The sequence below is a fragment of the Ochlerotatus camptorhynchus genome, unplaced genomic scaffold (assembly GCF_037179485.1).
Source record: "Ochlerotatus camptorhynchus isolate MF236.1 unplaced genomic scaffold, CSIRO-AGI_Acam_v1.1 ptg000383l, whole genome shotgun sequence".
NCBI classification, from domain to species: domain Eukaryota; kingdom Metazoa; phylum Arthropoda; class Insecta; order Diptera; family Culicidae; genus Ochlerotatus; species Ochlerotatus camptorhynchus.
The window spans coordinates 1,322,232-1,343,472 of NW_027040870.1; the positions used below are offsets into that span (position 1 = coordinate 1,322,232).

The window sequence follows — 21,241 nt, forward strand, 5'->3', positions numbered from 1 at the left end:
GCTCCGTTGAATTTTTCTTCGAGTCCTTCTCAGAATTTTGAGTTTTCAAAATCCTAGAAATTTTTTTAAATTATTAGAACCATGAACATTTCTCCAAGCCAACAACATTTTCCAGGGATTGTATTTTTCCAAATCTGGAATCTTGGAAATTTTTCAATATCAGGGATCTAGAAATGTTTTCAAAATCACACTTTTTGAGTATTTTTGTCAGTTCCGTATTGTTGAAAAAAATCCAATCCTGTTTTATTCTTCTAAATCAAAGATAGATTTTCATAATTCACAAATCTAAAAAAAAGGTATATTCTAAGACTCTAAACACATCTTAGAAATTAAAATTGTTTTAAGACTTATATTCGAGCTTATAACAGTACAAATCACGCTACTTCAAAACATTTTCTTTCTCCGTATTAAGTTCAAGATTTCTAAAGCAATTTCTAAATTTATTCTATCCCTCTAAAATTTGGTATAATGACCCATTCAGTCCGATAGCGTGCAGTTATGTGACCTCAAAAATCCATGACTCTGGTACTTTGTAAATTCTGGCGCTATAAAATCATAAGAGGACTCGAGTCTAAAAAAAGATCGTCAATTTGATTCTAAGTATCTCGAAAAATATCGTAATATTGAAGTCTTTATTTTTACTAAATATTAAAAAAAAACCGGGAAAATGTTAAGCTTTGAACCGGGAAAACCTGGAAAAAATCACTGGGCACCCTGTGTTTATTAGTGTTCTTTTTCAAAACTGCTAGTGCGATTTCAAAACTACACAAATTTAGGTAGAAACCACCCAGATCGGTAAAAACTGAACCTACCGGAAAATGGATCAACTATGTTGGAAGTGACAAGTTGATAAACTTGACAACATCAACAAGAATCAGATCGATGTTGATTATTTGTAAACTTGTCACTCTCAACATAGTTTAACCATTTTTTGGTAGTTTCATTTTTTACCGATCTGTCCAAATTCTACCCAAATTTGGGTAGTTTTAAAATAGCGTGTAGTTTTCCACATTGCGCCCATTAGGGAAATGCGGGATAAAGTCGGGAATCGAGAATCATCGGGGAAAATGCGGGAATATCATTGTGAAAAAGAGAATCCAGATCTAGCGTTTAGAATCTCAAGGGCCTAACTGCGATTAACGATTTTCTTCATCGATTTTCTTTTTTGTTAATAACTCGGCAGGTTTAACGTTTTTCGGTGCGTTTGATGTTGCTTTTGCTAGCTAATGCCATCGACAGGTATACAAAGTATACCGTTGACCAAAGAGGTAACTCTAAGACCAGAAGGTCCCGAAGAAACGTGCTCAACTTTTTGGATCAGCTCTGGTTCTATCTTCAATTTCAAGCTAATCGATACACCCCTCGAAACATAGAAAAATCCACGAACCCCTCATTTTATCTGTCAAACTTTCATAGCGAATCAAAACAAATATAGTGCAGTACTAGAATTTCGACTAGAATGGAGTACGCTTATAGATCAATAGGTTAGTCAAATAGTGAGTCAATTTAAAATCGTTAGTTTCCACCGGTTGGTTGTACTGCTTTAAGCTAATTCCACAAATGGAGGTAGAGTATCAACGCAGGCGTAACATTTGATAACGGCACAAAAGCTTCTGTAAACAAACTTTTTAAGATCCTTTAAACGCGAACCGAAGTACGCTCACGCAAACCAACAACATCATCGGATAGGAGCAACTATCACCTTGGTTTGGTTTAAATTGGTTTGCGTGGGCGTACTTTGGTTCGCGTGTAAAGGGCCTTAGAAAGTTTGTTTACAAATGCTTTTGTGCCGTTATCAAATGTTATGCCTGATCTATCCGATGCTGTTAATACTTTACATGGATAAATAATCGGCGCCGCCGGGATGTTCTGAGGCATAACATCTCTGATCACGGGGGAAGTAAAGCCGTTGGTCCCCGGTTCATGAGTTGATGGGTCGATAGGCAGGGTCCAGGTGTGAGAGCTGCCTCCCTGGCGTCGGTAGCATTGGTGCTCAGGACGGAAAACAAGATCGACGGAAAACAAACCAAAGGAAAAAAATAGCGCCGATGAATGGAGGATGAGATATACCAATGCAAGAAAATTGGAGAAGCGCTCATAGTACGATAATTTGATTTCGCATGATTTTTCTGCTGAAGTGCAGTAGTCCTGACTACTTCAAACTAGGGGAACAGGATCATTCTGTAATCAAAGGAACACATCTTAGTCTTTTTAACGTTTTATGCCTTGTTAATAGTGATATGTCCTCGGGTTTCCTGGACCGGGGATGATCTTGAAACAATGAAAAAGTCAGTTAGTTAGTCTTCATCTATGTGATTCCTAATCTTCTATTCGTTGTTCCCTAGTTTGAAGTAGTTAAGACTAGGGTTCTGATGCATGGTTGGTCATTATCGGTGTCATTGCTAAGGAATCCAATTATTGCTGAAAATAGGACGCACCTCTCACTCTTCGAAGGGTATAAATAGCGGGACCTTTAAATTAGAATCGATTCCGTGTGATGAAGGCAAGAATGAAAACTGTATTAAAACCGAATACTTAATAATTTCTCAATAGTGATGGAGTAATACCATATAGGTAACTCTAAGACCAGAAGGTCCCGAAATAACTTGTACAACTTTTTGGCTCAGCTCTTGTACTCTCTTCGGTCCCAAGCTAATCGATTCACCCCTCGAAACATAGGAAAAACCAATAACCCCTCATTTTATCTGTCAAACTTTCGTAGCGAATCAACACAAACATTGCGTAGTACTAGAATTTCGACTAGAATGGGATACGTTAATCGTTTGCTTGGGACCAATAGGCTAGTCAAGTAGTGAGCCAATTTAAAATCGTTAGTTTCGTATTGATTGTTGGTAATACGACATGGACATACTAAGGACACGAGATATACTACAACAGATGAAATTACTGGTCGCAGTAGTTGTATGTCCCGAATAGAGGGCATAAACATTTGGCAGTTATTGAGTCCAATCCGGTTCAGTAATTGTCGAGAAACACAACTTACTTCCCAAAATTCGTATTTTTCGGATCTTGTTCCGGCCACATCTCCGGAACCAGATGACCGATTCCAAAGCGTTCTATGACACCTTTCATTTGGTGGTTTTAGCGTCCAATTTGGTGCAGTGGTTGCCGAGAAACACGAGTCACACTCACACAAAAAAAAAATCCGATCTCGTCGAGCTGTGTCGCATGGAATATGAAAGTTGGTTTTCCAAGCGATAACTATACCTTTCTTTGTAAGATGGGTAAATCATTGGTTTATACGATTATGATCATCTATTCATTAGGAGACTCCCACATGATGAACAAAAGAATATTACAAAACCTGTTTCGATGACAGTTCACATTCTCCACCGAAATAACTTAAAGGTGGTACGTGTAACATGTTCTACTGAAAACCAGCATCTTAGGCTCATCACATAACGGGTTTTGATTTACGTCCGGCTTTGGTAACTTTCCTGGGGCAAACGGAATATTGACTGCATTCAAAAATGTTCTTGAATTTATTCCAAGATCCGAGTTCCGGAACGTTCGTTAGTGTTCAAATGCTAAGCCTAGATTGGAATTTCCTTTTCTCATTCTATCAAAACCTGATTTTCATTTTTGCTCGGGTCTTGCGAAGCCAGCAGCCAGCTCTATAACACACGATTATGCATAGCTGCAGCGAGCGCATAGCAGCCATCTCGGGGGAAGCACCCACCAGAGTGCATCAGCATCACGATGTTACGGAGGCGGTTCGGAAAATCGATTCCATATGTCTGGCAAATTGGCCTCCGGGAAAAAAAAAAGAGCGCTCTTACTGACTGGACTGACTGTTGACTGACTGCACGCGCTCAAGTTTATTTTGCTTAGATTTCATATTACTTTCGTCGTTTTCTAAGTACCGTTTCTCATCTTTTCTACTTACAGAGCAACTGCAAAGGGAGTGTTTGAGAGACGGTGAATCTCTCGCTTCTCGACTCGACCAGGAATGATAGGCTGCTTTGTGAGTTGGGTGTCGTTGCGTAAAGAGAAGCAGAGTTTGTGAAGGCGCGGTGCATTATATGGGGTGCACATATCACAGTGTTAAAAGCGCAGTGCCACGGAAAACATGTAAAAAGAGAGCGTAGTTTATGCATTTTTCTTATATTCACAAACAGAACTGTGAACAGTGAAAAAAAAAGAAACGGATAAGCGAAAATCGTTGCTCAATTGAAGTGCTCTTGAATAAATATATGATATCATTCGCCAATCAAAGCCGCCTTCGTGGTCGTCGTTGTGTAGAGTTGCTAATATCGCGCCGCCGTGTCGTATTGTGGTGGGGAAGCATTTTGTGTGATTAATTCCCGAGCGAACGCGAGTGAAGGTGACGGGAACCGATTAGTAATCATCCTGGTTAGTTGTTGTTTGCTGCGTACATATAGTGTCGAATGTGACAAGTTTCCTGTCCAGTGACAGAAGACAAGACAGGAACGGAAAGAAAGGTGTTGTGGCAGCTGAATTTGCATTTTGATGCTCTTGTTTGAGAAAAGTATACGAACGTGTACCCGGAAACCAGGTTGCGACAGTCTGACAGCCAGGCCCATCCATTCCAAACAGTGATGCTAATGTTTGCGTGTTTTCGATTCCCAAAGGAAATTTAAATGTGTACGTGTCGAGTCAGTCTACAAAGTTTTTTGTGCAATCTTATGATCTAAAGTGGTCAGTGCGGAATGATTTGTTTACAATCTAGAAATATGTCTCAATAGTTGCGGATAGTGAGAACCTGATCAGGAATCAAATCAATTGGTGTGCTTTTTGCTATGATCGAATAGATTCAAGAGAGTTGATACAAGTGGTGTGAAGTCAGGAAATAAATCATGAGTGTGTTTAGTGATTTTCAGCGAATGTGGGTTCAGCGATTCCCGCAGAGTTCGCTTTCGGATGCCTGGGAGCAAGACGTTCGGGCCAGCTTGGCACGCCATAAGCAGAAAATTGCTGAACTGACCAAGGAGTTGGAACAGGAAACGCTGTATGTGGAATACTTGGAACGACTGTTGGGTGACGTTGAAAAATTCCGCGATGCTGGTGGTGATCCATCGGCACTGTTTGAAGCAAATTCGCCAGCCTCAGCAGCAAATCTGATGCCGACTGGTAAAGACGAGGATAAGGATAAAACAAGTGGTGATGGAGAATCAGATCAGGTAAGTGTCTTATATCAACATATCTTTAATGTATAATCGGTCACAACTACTACAGAATTCAAATATAGAATAAAGGGCATGATTCATGGAAAAAATTATAATACAGTTTCAGTACGGATTTAAAAATTTTATTTGGCTATTTTAGTAAGCTTTTAAATTAAAATTATTTTACACATATGGAAAGGGTAAGACTCGTGAAATATTTCACAAAAATGTCTCAGAAAAAATACTCTCGTGGAAGGCTTTTCCGAGCGGATCAACATCGAGCGTTCAGAACATGGACTTTTTTTGACTTTAAATGATCTTTATTTCTGGTATTTGTGTGGTTTTACATGTATGAATTATCAAGTGACACAGATGCGTCTTTTCAACTATAGTTCATTTGAAATTTTTAATTATTATTTAAAGTTCCTAGTCCCAACAGGCCTGTTTTAAAGAATGGCCACCTTGTTGGGATTTCTTTGTTTTTAATTGGAAAAGAGAAACTACTTATAAATACTATTTACAACTACAACTAACCTACAACTACTATATACACCTAACCCACTATACACAAATTGCTTATCAAAGCATGTTCTGATATATTACATATATGTGCAAATTTAGTTTTAATTTCGTTAATTCTGGAATCTATTTTGGGAATGTCATGTAAATTTGTTATTCTAGTGTCGAAAGGACGATCGAGGATCATTCTAAGCACTCTGTTTTGTGCCACCTGGACTTTGTTCCTGTGAGTTTGAGCACTTGATTCCTACACCGGTGCAGCGTAGAAGATTGCAGGTGCTATGATTTGATTGTAGACAGCCAGTTTGTTAACCCTAGAGAGGCGGAATCTGCGAGAAATCAGCGGATACAAACACCTAACTAAGCTTGAACACTTAACTAACGTCTTTTCTATATTCGAGCGGAACAGGAGCTTCTCATCGAATACCATTCCAAGGTACGTTACTTCAGCAGACCAGTCAACCCTTGTGCCATCCATGACTACTGTGCAAGAAGGTGCCGGTATCAGTTTGGGCGATTGCCTATGCAGAAACATGATAGTTTGGGTTTTGGAGGCATTGATTTTGATTTTCCAAGTTTTTGCATAGTCAGCAAAGGTGTCAAGGCATTATTGTAGTTTGTTTGTCATTTCACGAGGCATTCTACCCTTGACTGATATCGCGGTATCATCTGCGAACAGGAAGAACACGCAACCGTCTCCGAGGGGAGGAATTTCGGAAGTATACAAGCTGTAGAGCAAGGGGCCCAACAAACTACCTTGCGGAATGCCTGCCGGGATGGAAAATTTGTCTGAGAGACAACCATTCAACGATACCTTGAACGACCTTTGCTGAAGGTAGTTACGGGTAATTTTGACCAAATGCAACGGTAAATTGAAGTTACAAAGCTTGTATTCAAGTCCGTCATGTCAAACATTGTCAAACGCCTTTTCAACGTCTAGCAAGGCAATGGCTGTGGACTTGGATACAGCCTTGTTACTCCGGATGTTGTTCATCACCCGTAATAGCTGATGAGTGGTGGAGTGCCCCTTCCTGAACCCAAACTGTTCCGGTAGAAGAATATTGTTTTCCTCGACTAACTTGAGCAGTCTATTGAGAATGAGTTTCTCGAACAATTTGCTCAGCGCTGAGAGGAGGCTGATCGGTCTGTAGCTTGACGGCAATGCTGGATCTTTACCGGGTTTGCGGAGCGGTATTATTTTTTACTAACTTCCAGATGCTTGGAAAGACTGCATAGACTAGCAGCTAAGCCTATTTATGATTAGGTTAAATACGCCTTCAAATTCTTTGAATATTTCAGCGCTTAGCAAATCTGTTCTACCGTATTTCTATCCTCCGGAGGCACGGCACAAGGGGAGTAATCTACATTTTGGACGTATTGCGTCACCTCATTTTTGAGCGGATTTTGGATAGTTGAGCCAAGCAAATGCGATGCAGCAATATGATTGCCAATCGCATTTGCTTTCTCTTATAGGGTAATGAGCCGATTGTCATCATTTCCAACTCTGAGAGATGGAACGGGTTTTGGATGAGTTTTCAGCACCTTGGCTACCTTCCAGAATGGACGGGAGCGGTCATCCAGATTCTGAACAACACGCCCGAAACTTTCATTTCGGAGTGCGTCCATTCTGGAAGCAATCTGCCTGTTCAGATCGACCATTGCACGTTTTTTAACCAGATCACCAGTCCTCTGAAACTGGCGTCTACTCACATTTATCAAGCGAATCAGTCATTGGGTGTGAGAATCAATGGCAACAAACTTACCCCTCACAGGAACTTGTCGAACACACGTCTCGTCAGCCACGGATATGGTCTGGTGGAGTCCTTCCAATGCCCGGTCGATGTCCTCTACGGTGTCAAGCGGCGGATTTTCGGCCCAAACTGCACTCAGTTGACATGATGGTAATCTTTGGTGCCACGTTGATGCCAGCTTCAGCCACCACCGGTTGGTGGTCGGAGCTGAGATCGTTCATCGCCATCGGTTTGGATAGTCCAAAGTTCGATAGAGAAAAGTCCAACGTGGAAGGGTTTCCCGCCGGAGAGATGAATGTCGGTTCATCCGGGAATTTCACTGTATACAGCCCATGCTGCGAGTGGTCGAAGAGCAGACGCCCCCAATGACGAATGGTGGTCAGGTCATTTTTAAATTGGATGCCACACTGACGAGGAGATTTCCAGTTGGAGATTCCACCTCCACACTAAGGGCCTCGATGATAGAAGTGTGGATATGGGGCAGCGTCCAGAACTTGATTCCTTTCTTAATGATGATCGCAACACCACCACCCCTGGAGCTGGTGCGATCAAGCCGGATAATGTGGTGATCAGGCAACCAAAAGTTGTCACCGGATTTGAGATGGGTCTCTGTTAGAAGGCCCACGTCAATACTGTGCTTGCGGAGTAACGGTAGTTATCGGTTTAGACACCATAATTAATATTAAGCTTACCGAGCACTTGGATCTGTTCTGGCTTGTTGCGGCACTGACGAAGAGCGCTGGTCATGTCGACGAAAATCTTCATCAGCTTATCCGCAAAGAAGAGATCGGGATTGACGTTTTGTGCTGATGGTTGTTCCAGAATCCAGGGGGGATGGGGAGTTTTGTCCAGCATAAGCACCAGACGTTTCTTGACGAGGGCCGGATTGCACCCGCGGATTTGCTTGACCGTGTTCTCCACTCTGAATGCCGGCGTTTTGTCCTTCCGTCCTGGTTGGTTTCTTGTGGACGCCTGTTTTCGGATCCGCTTGAAATCCTCGCGTTTGGGGCACTGTTTGTTGGACCCTTGATGAGCGCCACCACAGTTGGCGCATTTGGACGTTTCCGACTCGTCGACAACGCACTCGGAGTAAACATGGTTTTGAGCGCATTTGCCACATCGTGGCTTGATGTAGCAGTTTCGGGTGCCGTGCCCGAAATTCAGGCATCGCTGATGGCTCCCATTGGATAATTATGCAATTGATAGAGCGGATGGCCTTCAAAGCATTGAGCGTCACCGTTCCCTTCTGGAAATGCACCAGGAAAAGGCAATCCGGGTACTTCTCGACGTTCTCGTCCCTCCTTGTCATCCAATAGACGGCAGTTGGGGCTAGCTTGTAGCGGTTCTTGATTTCCGCTTCGGTCAACTTCGGGTCAAAGTTCGGTAGACCCCTGATGACGACTTTGAATGGTTTCTCACCGGGAATGTCGTGGGTGAAGAATTCCACCTTGGAAGTCCTCAGGTGGGCGACGACCAAGTCATACTCCGCTTTCGTACGGAGCATCACCTTGGTGCCAACTCTGCCGAACTTGAATTCGGCTTTAACGCCCAGCGACGCCAGATCTGCGATGAGATCGTTAAGATGGGCATTTTTTACTACCACTGGAGGTAGCTTTACTTTTGCTGTGCTTATGTCGGCAACGTCATCGAAATCTCCGACATCACTGTCGTTCGTCGCGAGAAATCGTGTAATCGGACTGGTCCCGATTCTTCTTCCTCTTTTTGCTGCGCTTTCCTGTTACAGCTGGCTGGGTATGCCCATCGATGGTACACCGGAGCTTCCTTCACCGGGGACCTGGTTCTTCGTCGGGCTTCGCGAGCGATGCTTCCCCATTTCGGGGCACACACACACACGCACAACAAACCACGAAAGAAAGAGCGCGAACACTAAAGGTCCGTTTAGACTATCTGATTTCTTGATCTGATTTTAACCATCGCCATTATGAAAAATCTGCTCGAATTTACTTTCGACACTCTTTGTCGAAACCCTCTGTTTGCTGGTGTTCACACTGCTTGCAAATGTTGAAAGAACTGTCAATTTAGATTTCAAAACAAAACTGTATCAGGAATCAAAAGTAAATACTTCCATCCTGAATTACCGGAAAATTGCTCTAGCTTCGGCAGGCGTATTTGCTTTTATTATTTCAAATAAAATGAGAAGGAGAAGGTGAACTTTGTAGAAAATGGTTGCTCAGGAGGAACAGCGGCAGGGATCTGGCTCATCTTGTCCTTCAAGAGCTGCGATATGAAGATGAAAATGGATTTCAAAACTTCGCCAGGATGTCGATACCAACTTTCGACAAGCTAGTGGGGAAAATTCTCTATAGATCTACATGATTCTTTGAGTTCTGGAAATTTCTGTTACGAACTCAATTCTGCATATTTCTTTGAAGACCTTCGGACGTCCCTGAAGTTTTGTTTCTGTTCTCCGGTGAAATATCTTTAAATATCCACAAACCTTCAGACTGCAATTTTTTAATTATTCTTTGAAATTCTGTGTGTTCTTCAGAAGATCTGCAAATTTTCCGAAAAATCTACAAAGTTCGTGAATCCCTGAAGATATAAGATCCTTAAAGATCAACAATTATCTCTGATGTTCACAAAATTTCTAATAATCTACGAACTTCTCGAAAGTTCTGTAATTTTCTCTGTAGATTTTCATGATTAATTTATCTGAAGTTGTGCAAATATCTCTAAAGATCGGTGAACTTACCTGAAGTTCTGTACATTTCTCTGAAAATCCAAGAACCGCAATAAAGATCTTTTAAAATTTATTTAAACATCTGCAGATTTTTCAGTATATTATACGATCTACCCTCTGAAGTTCCTAAAATTTCTTTCAAATTCTGTAAAGTTTTCTGAAGTACTGTATTTCTGCTCTGAAGATCTACGAACTGCCCTGAAGTTCAAAAAATTTCTCAGTAGATCTCTGAACTTTTCTAAAATTTTGTAAATTCTTTGTGGATTCTTGGATTTCCATAAAGTTCTGCAGATCTATCAGAAATTCTTTGAAATTCCCCAAAGCTCTACAAAATATCTGAAAATATTTGAACTTCACTGAAGTTTTAAAAATTTATCTGAAGAATTACGAATTTCTCTGAAGTTGTGTAAATACTTCTAAAGAACGGCGAACTTCCCCGAAGTTCTATGAGTTTTGCTGAAGTTTGGCAATTTTTTTTTAAAAACGTACGAACTTTCTGACGTTCTGCAGACTTCTCTTAAGGTCTACGGAAGTTATTCAGATCTATCTATTTCCAACTTCCATGAAGTTCTGCAAAATCTTGGACTTTTGTACTTCGCTGCGATTTGTTTTTGGAATTGAGGTAGTTTTCTGATATTTAACGAATTTTTCTAAAGATCTTACATTTTTCTGAAACTGTGAAGCTTTCTGAAAAATTCCTGCAAATATCCTGCTAAATAATTAAAATGTTAGCAGTTCTTTCGGGTTGTACTGCGATTGAAATTTACGTTTGAGATTGCTTGAATTAAATTTACATTTGAATCTAATATGTATCTTCTATACATTTTCAGAAATTTTATAAGTTAGCTAATTTCATTTTCATTTTCATTTTGCAGCGTTTGGTGGGGCAATGGGAGCGCAAGTCAATCCAAAGCCGAGGATAAAGGACGGGTAATGGCTGAATAGTCTATGCGGACCACTTGAACGCCATGGGAAAAGGAAGGGATTGAAGAGACCGGTTATTGGGGGGTTTTGAGGAAATGACACATAGTGATGCTAAATGTAAAGAAACCGAAAATCCATCTCCCACTGATTCATCCTTTCACATATATACCAAATTGATATTTTTTTTTTTTTTTTTTTATTGGGTATCAAGCTGGAGCTGCGTGACAGCTTAGTTTTCAAGACTTGACCCATTTGAATAAATTTTGCTTCTATCTTTGACAATACAGCAGAAGCACTAGCCTATGTTGGCCGCTTTAACACTGGATTCCGTATGTATTGTTTCAAGATAGTTATAGAAAAAATGCTGTGACGTGTGCGCGTAGATACATCCGCGTAGTAAACCGATTGAATAAGTAAATCCGTTTCGAACGAAATATCTAAATTATGTAAGTTACGAAAACCGCGCGAATTCCGAAAGCCGTGCGAGACAACCGAAGCGAGAAAAAAGGCTTATTATCATTTAAAGAGTGCCACCAAAATAAATGTGATAGCCTATGTTGGCAAGTTGATTAATTTTGGTTTCCTCCCTAGATATTCTACTTACTTACTGCTGAGCTTTGTATCAAATTAGTTAATTTAAAGAACGTATCAATTATTTCAAGATTTCGCGACCGCACCGAACAAATTCTATGAGCTCAAAAGCGTTTGACAAACTTTACCGAATTGCGTATCACTTCTGCGTAAGCTCCGTAGACGTAGGCGCGTTGAATCCGACAGTCGGCAAAGGTTTAACCTGTACCAACACCGCTTAAGGAACGACCTCAAGTCAGTGAAACCGTTTATAGCTAAACATCTAAATTACGTAAGATACGAAAATCGCGCAAATTGTGAACGCCACGCGAAACAACCGTAGAGAAAAAAAAACAACTTATTATCACTTAAAGAGTGCCACCAAAATAAATGTGATAGCCTATGTTGGCAAGTTGATTAATTTTGGTTTCCTCCCTAAATATTCTACTTATTTTACTGTTGAGTTCAAGATTTCGCGACCGTAACGAACAAATTCTATACTACAGAAGCTCAAAAAAACTTTTGGTGAGCTCTACCGCATTTGCGAATCACTTCTGCGTAAGCTCCGTAGACGTAGGCGCGTTGATTCCGACAGCCGCGAAAAGTTAAACATGCATCAATACCACATAAGGAAAGATCGATTTTACGTATGGTTTAGTTCATAGATTAGCATTGACTGCTGTTTACAAATGTAAGTACTTGAACACTAAGAAATAAGTTAACTCAAATGCTTTAACCGCATATATAAGAGATTTCGCGTATTGAGAGAATTATATAGTAATCGAGTACAACAAACTCAGGGGAATACAATACCTCCAAAAGTTTAAAAGCTATTAATTGTCACATACCTTTACTTTTACTTATTTCCTAAACTATTCCTCTCCTTGTTAATCTGCTTAATAGTATTGGTCTGCCTGCGTTTTCTTGTTAATGTTCAAACCTAAATAAGAAGATTTATTCTACAACTTTAAAGGTTAGTTGCCTCCTAAGCGGACCCCCCGCATCCTAATTCTTTTGTTAATCTACTTAATGTCATTAGACTTTCTGAAGTTTCTTATTTAAGTTCATTTGATGATTATGATATCTCATTAGTCTAATTTAATAAATTATTAAAAGCTCTAATTCACCTAATCAATCATAACCCATGCTTTATAAAGTACCTGCACTTGTGCTTGTAATCTAAAATTAAACGTGTTTCAAGTACTTTTGATTTAAGCCTATACCTATTTATTATATCTTAGTTCGACCCAGGTAACACCTTCATGTGACTAAAATGCTTCATTTTGAAGTTAGTTTCCTAGCTGATATTTACATTATATAGGGTATATGTTCCAAATACGCTCTCACGTTTCCACTATGTCGCACCACAAAAATACATATGGGTATGTCACAATAGAAGCACACCACAGTGGAAATCCCGAGCCATAGTTCAAACACTTATCCCAAATCAAAATGAAGCACATATAAGATTATTTACAATACCATGTCCAAAATGGCGTTTAACATTGTTCCCTGAGTAATACCTCAATGAAAACAACAATGAAAGCTTGTCACGCAAATAGAAGGAGCACCGATGGGCACTTTCTGAAATACTTCAATAGTATAATTCCCTTGCAAACCCAAATAAATCTATCGTAAAAAATAAATAAAATAAGAGTGATTTGCGGCAAAACCCGCCAGTATCACACCCAACGTCAGTGCCTATACGTAAGCGTACTACGACGCGGCTCTCAATAAAAGGAGTAACAAGTGTGATACTATCACTGCTAGACTAGATCTTTGGTTCTCTCATGCAGTGGTTTATCAGAGAGGGGAAGCTTAGTAATCCCCATTGCCTGCCCATGACGCCATTCTATCGCGGCATGAGCCAGCAACGCCGACCATAAACCTACCGTCTCCAACACTCCACTAGCATGAAATTAAGCCCGCCCACCAACAGCAAGGTGCAAAAACTAGCCAAGTTATAAGTTAGCTAATGTGTTAATAATAATAAGTTCAAAAACATACTATTTTCTAACGATTCTGGGTTGTATTACATTCGCCCTAACGTTACATTCGAATTAGTAGAATTTGGGCTTGTGGTATTCGGGTGAATTTTATAGAATTCAATCTATTAAGATTTTAAACTTACTGCTTGTACTTTTAAAAAATTTACCGTTTTAACTGTACTTTTTTTTCTCTCTTAAAAACCCAACAGCTCGCGCCAAATAACAAAATGATCAGATTCGAGTTTCCAGGAAAGTTAGGTAGTAATTTTTTTAGAATTTTTTGGTAAAAATAAAAACATATGAAAAATGTAAACTTTTCTGAACATTTCCAAATTACACACAGTTCCAATTAGTATATATATTCAAGCTCAAATGTTTAAAAAGACTCCACCAAAAACATTTTTAATTGGTTCTTTCTACTTTTCTTGGGTTTTGCATTTGCTTTCTGCCGTCTACGCAACTCCCTTAATTCTTCTACACGTTTTTCCTGCTCCAAAGCTCGCTACTTGGCATCCTCTTCGTCTTTTATCCGCTCATTCTTGGAATAGTTGACTATCCCTAATTTTTAGTAGTAATAGGGGAAATGGATGTAATATCGGTCTAAATGCCCCTAATTTGGGCCCATACATAAATTCAGCAATCGACCAAATTTTCAATAGCGACCAACAATACCAACAACTTCCCTTCCAAAGGAAGGCAACCTTTCTCCTGGAACAACACCACTAAAGGAAGTGAACCTTATCGAAATCGTACGTGTCACATTTGAAAAAAAAATATCACGAAAACAGGAACGCAATCACATTTATAGGCAGTGGCGTCCCTTAACCTTACTTTTTACCTGTGCACACACTTTCAAAACCAGATTTAATGCAATATTCATACTCGAATCGGTTGAAAAATACACTTAATTTTCTAGTTTACTCGATATCTATCTATTGAAAGCAATATTTCATTAATTGTTTATGTTTTAAGTGTTGGTGCACAGGTAGATTGAGGTTAAGGAAACGCCACTGCTTATAGGTTAATGAAGTCACGACCTCATGATTTTAATTTTTTGAATTTTGTTCGTGATTGTTTTTTATGAAAATTAGATTTATTAAATTACGTTTACGGGAATCAAGCCATGAATTTGAAGCAGTTATTAATTCAAGCCGTCGTAATTGTTTGTTCTCAAAAATAGGATCGGTTTTTTTGGCGTACATCCAACTCTTAATCCTCTTTGCCATCGCCGTTAAGGTTATCGTCCTACCAATTTAGTCTGAAAGTGATTGAAACTAGATGGGCCTATTGCTACCAAGCATATCGTTAGCTTTTTAATGTATTCGCATCAGGATAAGCCATTTGACTGATAACAATCACTGGCCGCTGGTAAATCCAACGTATTAGTCGATCGTTCATTTACTAGCTGTAATAAAAGCCTTTAGTGTAAAAAAATCATTCATGCACCATGCACTGAATAAGAATAGGAAGACCTTGATCCATGACAAAGAAACGACAAGCTGGTAAATCCATGCGATGGCACATACCGGCTTATTGCTGGGTGAGATTTGTGAGGTGAATACACAACAACAAAAAGTTTTCCGCACTTTGCCAACTCAGACTACACCAGCTTATACCAGCTACCTGATGACGATACCACATCGGTTGCGGGTTTTTGTTTTAAGTATTCGTGTCGAATAAGACCTATTTACCGGTAGGTATGTTTATTTTTATCCCCGATCCATTCGGTCTCCACTAGACCACCGAAAACACTGCAAACGGTCCGTGGGTTGGGCCCATGTCAATCTAGACAAGAGAGTGAGAGAATTTACAGGTGCTCCTTAGTTGGATGACCTTATTTCCCCGTTCTACATCATGCCGCCTATCAGACCTCACATGCTGCACTGGCCACGGTGAGCTGCTAAAACACACAAACCTAGAAGGAACAACAAAAAGCGATAGAACGGATCATCGTCTATTGGCTTTTTATGGTTTTATGGCTTCCCCTTTTGCGCTTTTATCAATAACGGTTCTTCAGATTTTACTAGCTGACTATGAGGCTTCGTTTTTAGGCCGTTCTGGATGGATGAGGACCAGTGTGAAGGTTTATCGGTGAGTGAGAAAAAGAGCAAGGAGGTGGAGGAATTCGTGCTGCGGTGTACATAACCTGTAATGCTGTGGTGGATATAATGACCAATGCTGATAAGTAAGTTGGAGCTTGCGTGCTGCAAGAATTTTAAGGACATGGTCGTCTGGTACAGTCGATTGAATGTTACGTTATTTGATGTGCACATAAACTCAACTGTACTTGAGTGGGACCTCGCAATGTGAAATTACGAATATTTTTGTGTTCTCCCAGTTGCTCTTGTTGAAGTTGATTTTGATTTTAGTGTTTAGCTTTAGCTCAAATTATAGGTCAAGTTTTAGTTATTTTGTGAAACATTGCGTCCAAATTAACAAGTGGAATACGTTTTAAACACATTTACATCCTTTACTTCTGAAGAAATGTTTGAATACTATCAGTGTGGTAAGTGAACCAGGAAAACCAGACAAAAATCGGATCACCAGGAAAAAAGGGAAAAACTCGGTAATTTGATAAATCTACCAAGAAAATAATCTTGTTTTTAATAGCTTCTGAACTTTACGTCGGTGGCAACAGTTATTAAAAATGAACTTATAATTATTTTTATAATTCGTGTTCAAGCTAAAACATTGCTGGAACATGAACCTGCGACGTCGAAACCCACGCTGTGTTATTCGTACCGACAACATCGTAAGCTTCTACTACCAGAACGTTAGGGGCCTCAGAACCAAAATAGAAGACTTCTTTCTCGCTGTCTCGGAGATGGAGTACGACATCGTTGTTCTCACAGAAACCTGGTTAAACAACGAGATCTCATCGCCTCAAATCTTTGGGCCACAGTATCAAGTGTACCGTAAGGATCGCGATCCCATACGATCTGGTAAGACAAGAGGTGGTGGGGTACTAGTAGCTGTGCATACTCGATTGAGCTCCAGCATTTGTTCTGTCGCAGTGGATGCGGATATAGAACAGATTTGGGTAGTTATAGATGCAGGAGCTAGACATATTTACGTAGGGTCCGCTTACATTCCTCCTGATCTGGCAGGCAACGTGAACATTATTAGTAAGTTCATTGAATCAGCTGATAGAGTTCTAAACTCGGCTCAACAGCTGGATTTGCAAATGGTATTTGGAGATTTTAATCAACCTTCACTTGTATGGTACCCAACCCCGGATAGATTTGCCCTTACGGATCCCCACGAATCTTCGTTTCCACAATCCAGTATTGCTCTACTTGACGGAATGACAGTACTTTGTTTAAAGCAGTTGATTTCGATCAAAAATGTAGGAAACAAAACCTTAGACCTTTTGTTCGTTAACGCAGACACCAGACCATTATGTGACGTCTCTGAGCCCCCTGAACCACTAACAAGCGTGGATCAATTACATCCGCCATTCCAAGTTCTACTGCAGTGTTCTCCGCCCACCAGGTTTGAAGAACTAAACGACGACAGAGAGTTCAACTTCAGTAAAACTGACTTTGCCGCTCTGAATCTGGCTCTCTCTTCCATCGACTGGTCCCGACTGTATGAGTCTGTTGACGTTAATGAAGCAGTTGATGTGTTCACCATCACCTTGCACCAGTTGTTCCGTGAAAATGTGCCTCCACCACGTTCTCGCCCATCACCGCTATGGTCAAATAGCCATCTCCGACAACTCAAACGTGAGAGAGCAGCATCACTGAGGAAATACTTGAGGGACAAGAACCCCTTCTCCAAGAGAAATTTCTGTGTTGCTAGTAACAGATACAAAAAGTATAATCGCTTTTTGTATGCTAGACATGTTCGTCGGCTTCAATCAGATCTCAAAGAAAACCCGAAAAGATTCTGGACGTTTGTTAACAACAAAAGAAAGGAAAATGGCCTTCCAACGAACATGTTCCTGGGAGACGAATCCTCTGACTCTATTGATGGTATATGTAACCTGTTCGCTGAAAACTTTGCAAGCGTATTTGACAAACGTATGGCCGACGAAGATCAAGTAATAATTGCTCTTTCGGATGTTCCAGCGAATGCTCTCAACTTCTGCGTAGGTGACATAGCAGATACGGATGTGCTCACAGCTCTGAGGAAAATGAAGCCTTCGGTGTCAGCTGGACCAGATGGAATTCCTGCTACCGTTCTGAAAAAATGTGCTGAGAATGTCTGTGGGCCCTTGAGATTTATCTGCAATAAATCACTTTCAGACTCTGTATTTCCCGATAAATGGAAGGATTCGATAATGTTCCCGACGTTCAAAAAAGGAGACAAAAGAGATATTGCAAATTACCGTGGAGTAACATCATTGTGTGCTGGGTCGAAGCTGTTGGAGATATTGGTGTACAACATGCTAATTCGTGCTGCTAAGATGTACATATCCCCGGATCAACATGGTTTTTTTTCCAGGGAGATCCACTGCCACTAACTTGATTCAGTTCGCATCTAGCTGCCTTCTAAGTATGCACGATGGTCATCAAATGGATTCCATTTATACGGACTTAAAAGCCGCATTCGATCGTGTCAATCACCGAATCCTGCTCGCAAAACTCGAACGCTTAGGAGTTGAAACTCGGTTTGTCAAATGGATGGAATCTTACCTTGTGAACCGTCGCACTATGGACCAAAATGGGTCCAAAATTACCCAAAATTCAATATCTCAACAGCACGCTGAATTCCGGCCATGAAAAACAACTTTTCCGAAGGGAAATCGATTGCACGTAGTCCCATAGACCGGAGAGCCTTGTAGGTATGTGTTTTGGACCATTTAACCCCATTTTCCCCTACTTTTTGTAGGAAATGTTTTTTCACAGCTCTATTTTTCGTAAAACACAAGCACTTTATGCATGGTTTTAGAATACTATGTCTTTAAACAACAGTTCATGAGATATTAGGGGAATACGGGGTACTTGATAATACGATCTATAGAAGACTGCCAGAAGCTTCAACAGTATATTGATCTCTTCGAAGGCTGGTGTGACAGGAATCATCTCGTTATAAGTGTGAAAAAATGTGCCGTGATATCTTTCACCCGCAAGAAATCTCCAATCTGCTGGCCATACACGATTCGTGGAGAAGCATTGGAAAGAGTCACAAGCATCAGGGATCTTGGAGTGGAGCTTGATTGCAAAATGAAGTTTCGGGATCATTACTCCAACATCATCGCTAGGGCTAACAGAAATCTGGGATTCATCTTCCGCATTTCGAAAGAGTTTCGCGACCCGTACTGCTTACGATCACTGTACTACTCCCTTGTACGTTCCGGGCTAGAATCTACTTCTGTCGTGTGGAGTCCTCACCACGAGGTCTGGATAAAAAGGATAGAAGCAGTTCAATCACGATTCGTAAGATACGCGCTCCGGTTCCTGCCTTGGAATAACCCAAACGATTTGCCACCGTACGAGAGTCGCTGTCGCCTGCTAGGAATCACAACTCTGGAAAGCAGGCGAAGCCAACAGAAAGCAGTATTTGTTGCGAAGCTGTTGTTAGGAGAAATTAACGCTCCCTACATACTCTCTCGAATAAACCTTGGTATTACACCCAGACAACTCCGTCAACGGCAGATCTTGCGGCTTAACTTTCAGAGGACCGATTATGCTCAGAATGAACCTATTAGGGCAATGTGTGTTGAATTCAACCAAGTTTTTTTTTTATCTATTTGATTTCAATGTTAGTATTCATGTTTTCATTCAACGACTTCGATCAATGCTATAATGTTAAGGGTGCCTAGTGTAAGTTAATTCATGTAGACCGTGGTTTGTCCGATGAATAATAATAATAATAATAAAATTTAGCTTTAAGTGTTTAGTGACGTATTGCGTATATAAATATAGATATCAGTCACTAAAAAGTCTCTTTTTTAAGGCCAAGTCACTAAAGTCACTTTTTCTTGTAAAAAGTCACTATTTCAAACTATTTTAAATGTGAATTTATGTCAAGATTGATCATTCTTCTGGACAGGCCTATATTTTATTTTATTTTTGAACAATTCGAAGTTGACGACCTTGTTTTTTTTTACGTTTAATCGTTCTTCTATATCTACAGGGTGTCCACTCATTTGGCTAAATAAAGTTCCCTGAGTTTTCCAGATTTTTTCATTACTTTGGCGGATAATTTCCAGGTTTATAATAAGAATGCTATTTATGAAATGCGTTAAAAATATGTTTTTAAGGCAAACGTTTTTAAGACATGACAATCAGTTTTAAAGAAACAGCTTTAGCTCAAATCCATTAAATGTTGAAGTTAAACACTTACTTCATTTTAGTAAGTCTTAGATCACAACATGTGTCTTGACGTTTCGTACTATCAAAAATGTGGAAACTTTAATGAAGTTCTTTTTTTTTTTTATATTAATTTATTTGTACAGGCTCAATCGAATAAACTTTACAGAGCCGAGTTATCATTTGCATTATACATGAATGATGTCTTAAATCTAGAGTTAAAGGAATTGAACCGATTACTCGCGGTCGTCTCGAGGTTAGTGGAGATTTACAATTTTTTGGATGGGGAAAGGGAGAAGGAGGTTTGAAATATGATTTATTATATAAATATTTAATTAATCCTAAAACATGAACTTATTTCTATTCATCTTGAAAACAAACATAAAAAAAAACTACACGCACAATACACAAACTAAACACAAGGTTAATCAAACTTACAATCTAAGGTTAGTATTCTTAAAGTAAACATATATGAGTTTCATAAACTCCAGATCACGTCTAGCCAAAATATCCCGAACTGGAACATTAGGTTGTTTACCTCGAGCCCGAAGGGAATCGCACAGCTCAGATCTGACTCCACGATGCTCAGCACAAGACCAAAGGATGTGATCGGCGTCTTGGTAACCTTGTCCACATTCACAGAGATTGCTGTCTCCCAGCCCAACACGAAACAAGTGAGCGTTTAACGAATAGTGATTGGACATGAGGCGAGACATCATACGAATGAAGTCTCGACCCACATCCAACCCCTTGAACCAAGGATTCTTCGACACCTTAGGGATGATCGAGAATAGCCATCGTCCCAAACTCCCTTCACTCCATTTATTTTGCCAGCTGGCGAGCGACTGTTGACGATAAATGAAGAAAAATTCATTGTAGGCGATTTGTCGATCGTAAATATCGCCTTGCATAGCGCCCACCTTAGCAAGTGAGTCCGCCTTCTCATTGCCCGGAATCGAGCAATAAGATGGGACCCATGCAAAGGTGATGACAAAAGATCTTAAAGATAAAGCACTCAGAAGCTCTCGTATTTTCATGAGAAAATACGAGGAGTGCTTTACCGGCCTCATGGATCGAATAGCCTCGACAGAACTGAGACTATCCGTAAAAATAAAATAGTGATCTGGTGCAAGTGAGGCGATCGTTTCTAGCGTATAGTATATTGCCGCCAGTTCAGCAACATATACGGAACAAGGAGCTTGAAGCATTCGAGAGGCGCTATGAAATTCGTTAAAAATACCAAAACCAGCGGACGACTCTATTAGTGATCCATCTGTGAAGAACGATCTTGCAGAATCAACTTGGCCAAACTTTGCAGCGTCAATTGACGGAACAATCATGGAACGATGATGTTCTGGGATTCCACGAATCTCCCGCGTCATAG

General features: G+C 40.2%; 1 protein-coding gene across 2 annotated transcripts in view; it reads left to right on the top strand.

Moving 5' to 3' along the window:
* Nucleotides 1-4,042: 4,042 nt before the first annotated feature.
* Nucleotides 4,043-21,241, top strand: part of LOC135710451 (active breakpoint cluster region-related protein) — a 190,615-nt gene continuing 173,416 nt past the window's right edge. For both annotated transcript variants that reach the window (XM_065233025.1, XM_065233028.1), the window contains exon 1: nucleotides 4,043-5,162. In XM_065233025.1, coding sequence (XP_065089097.1) covers nucleotides 4,839-5,162 — 324 coding nt within the window. In that variant the 5' untranslated portion in view covers nucleotides 4,043-4,838. The remainder of the gene's footprint in view (nucleotides 5,163-21,241) is intronic.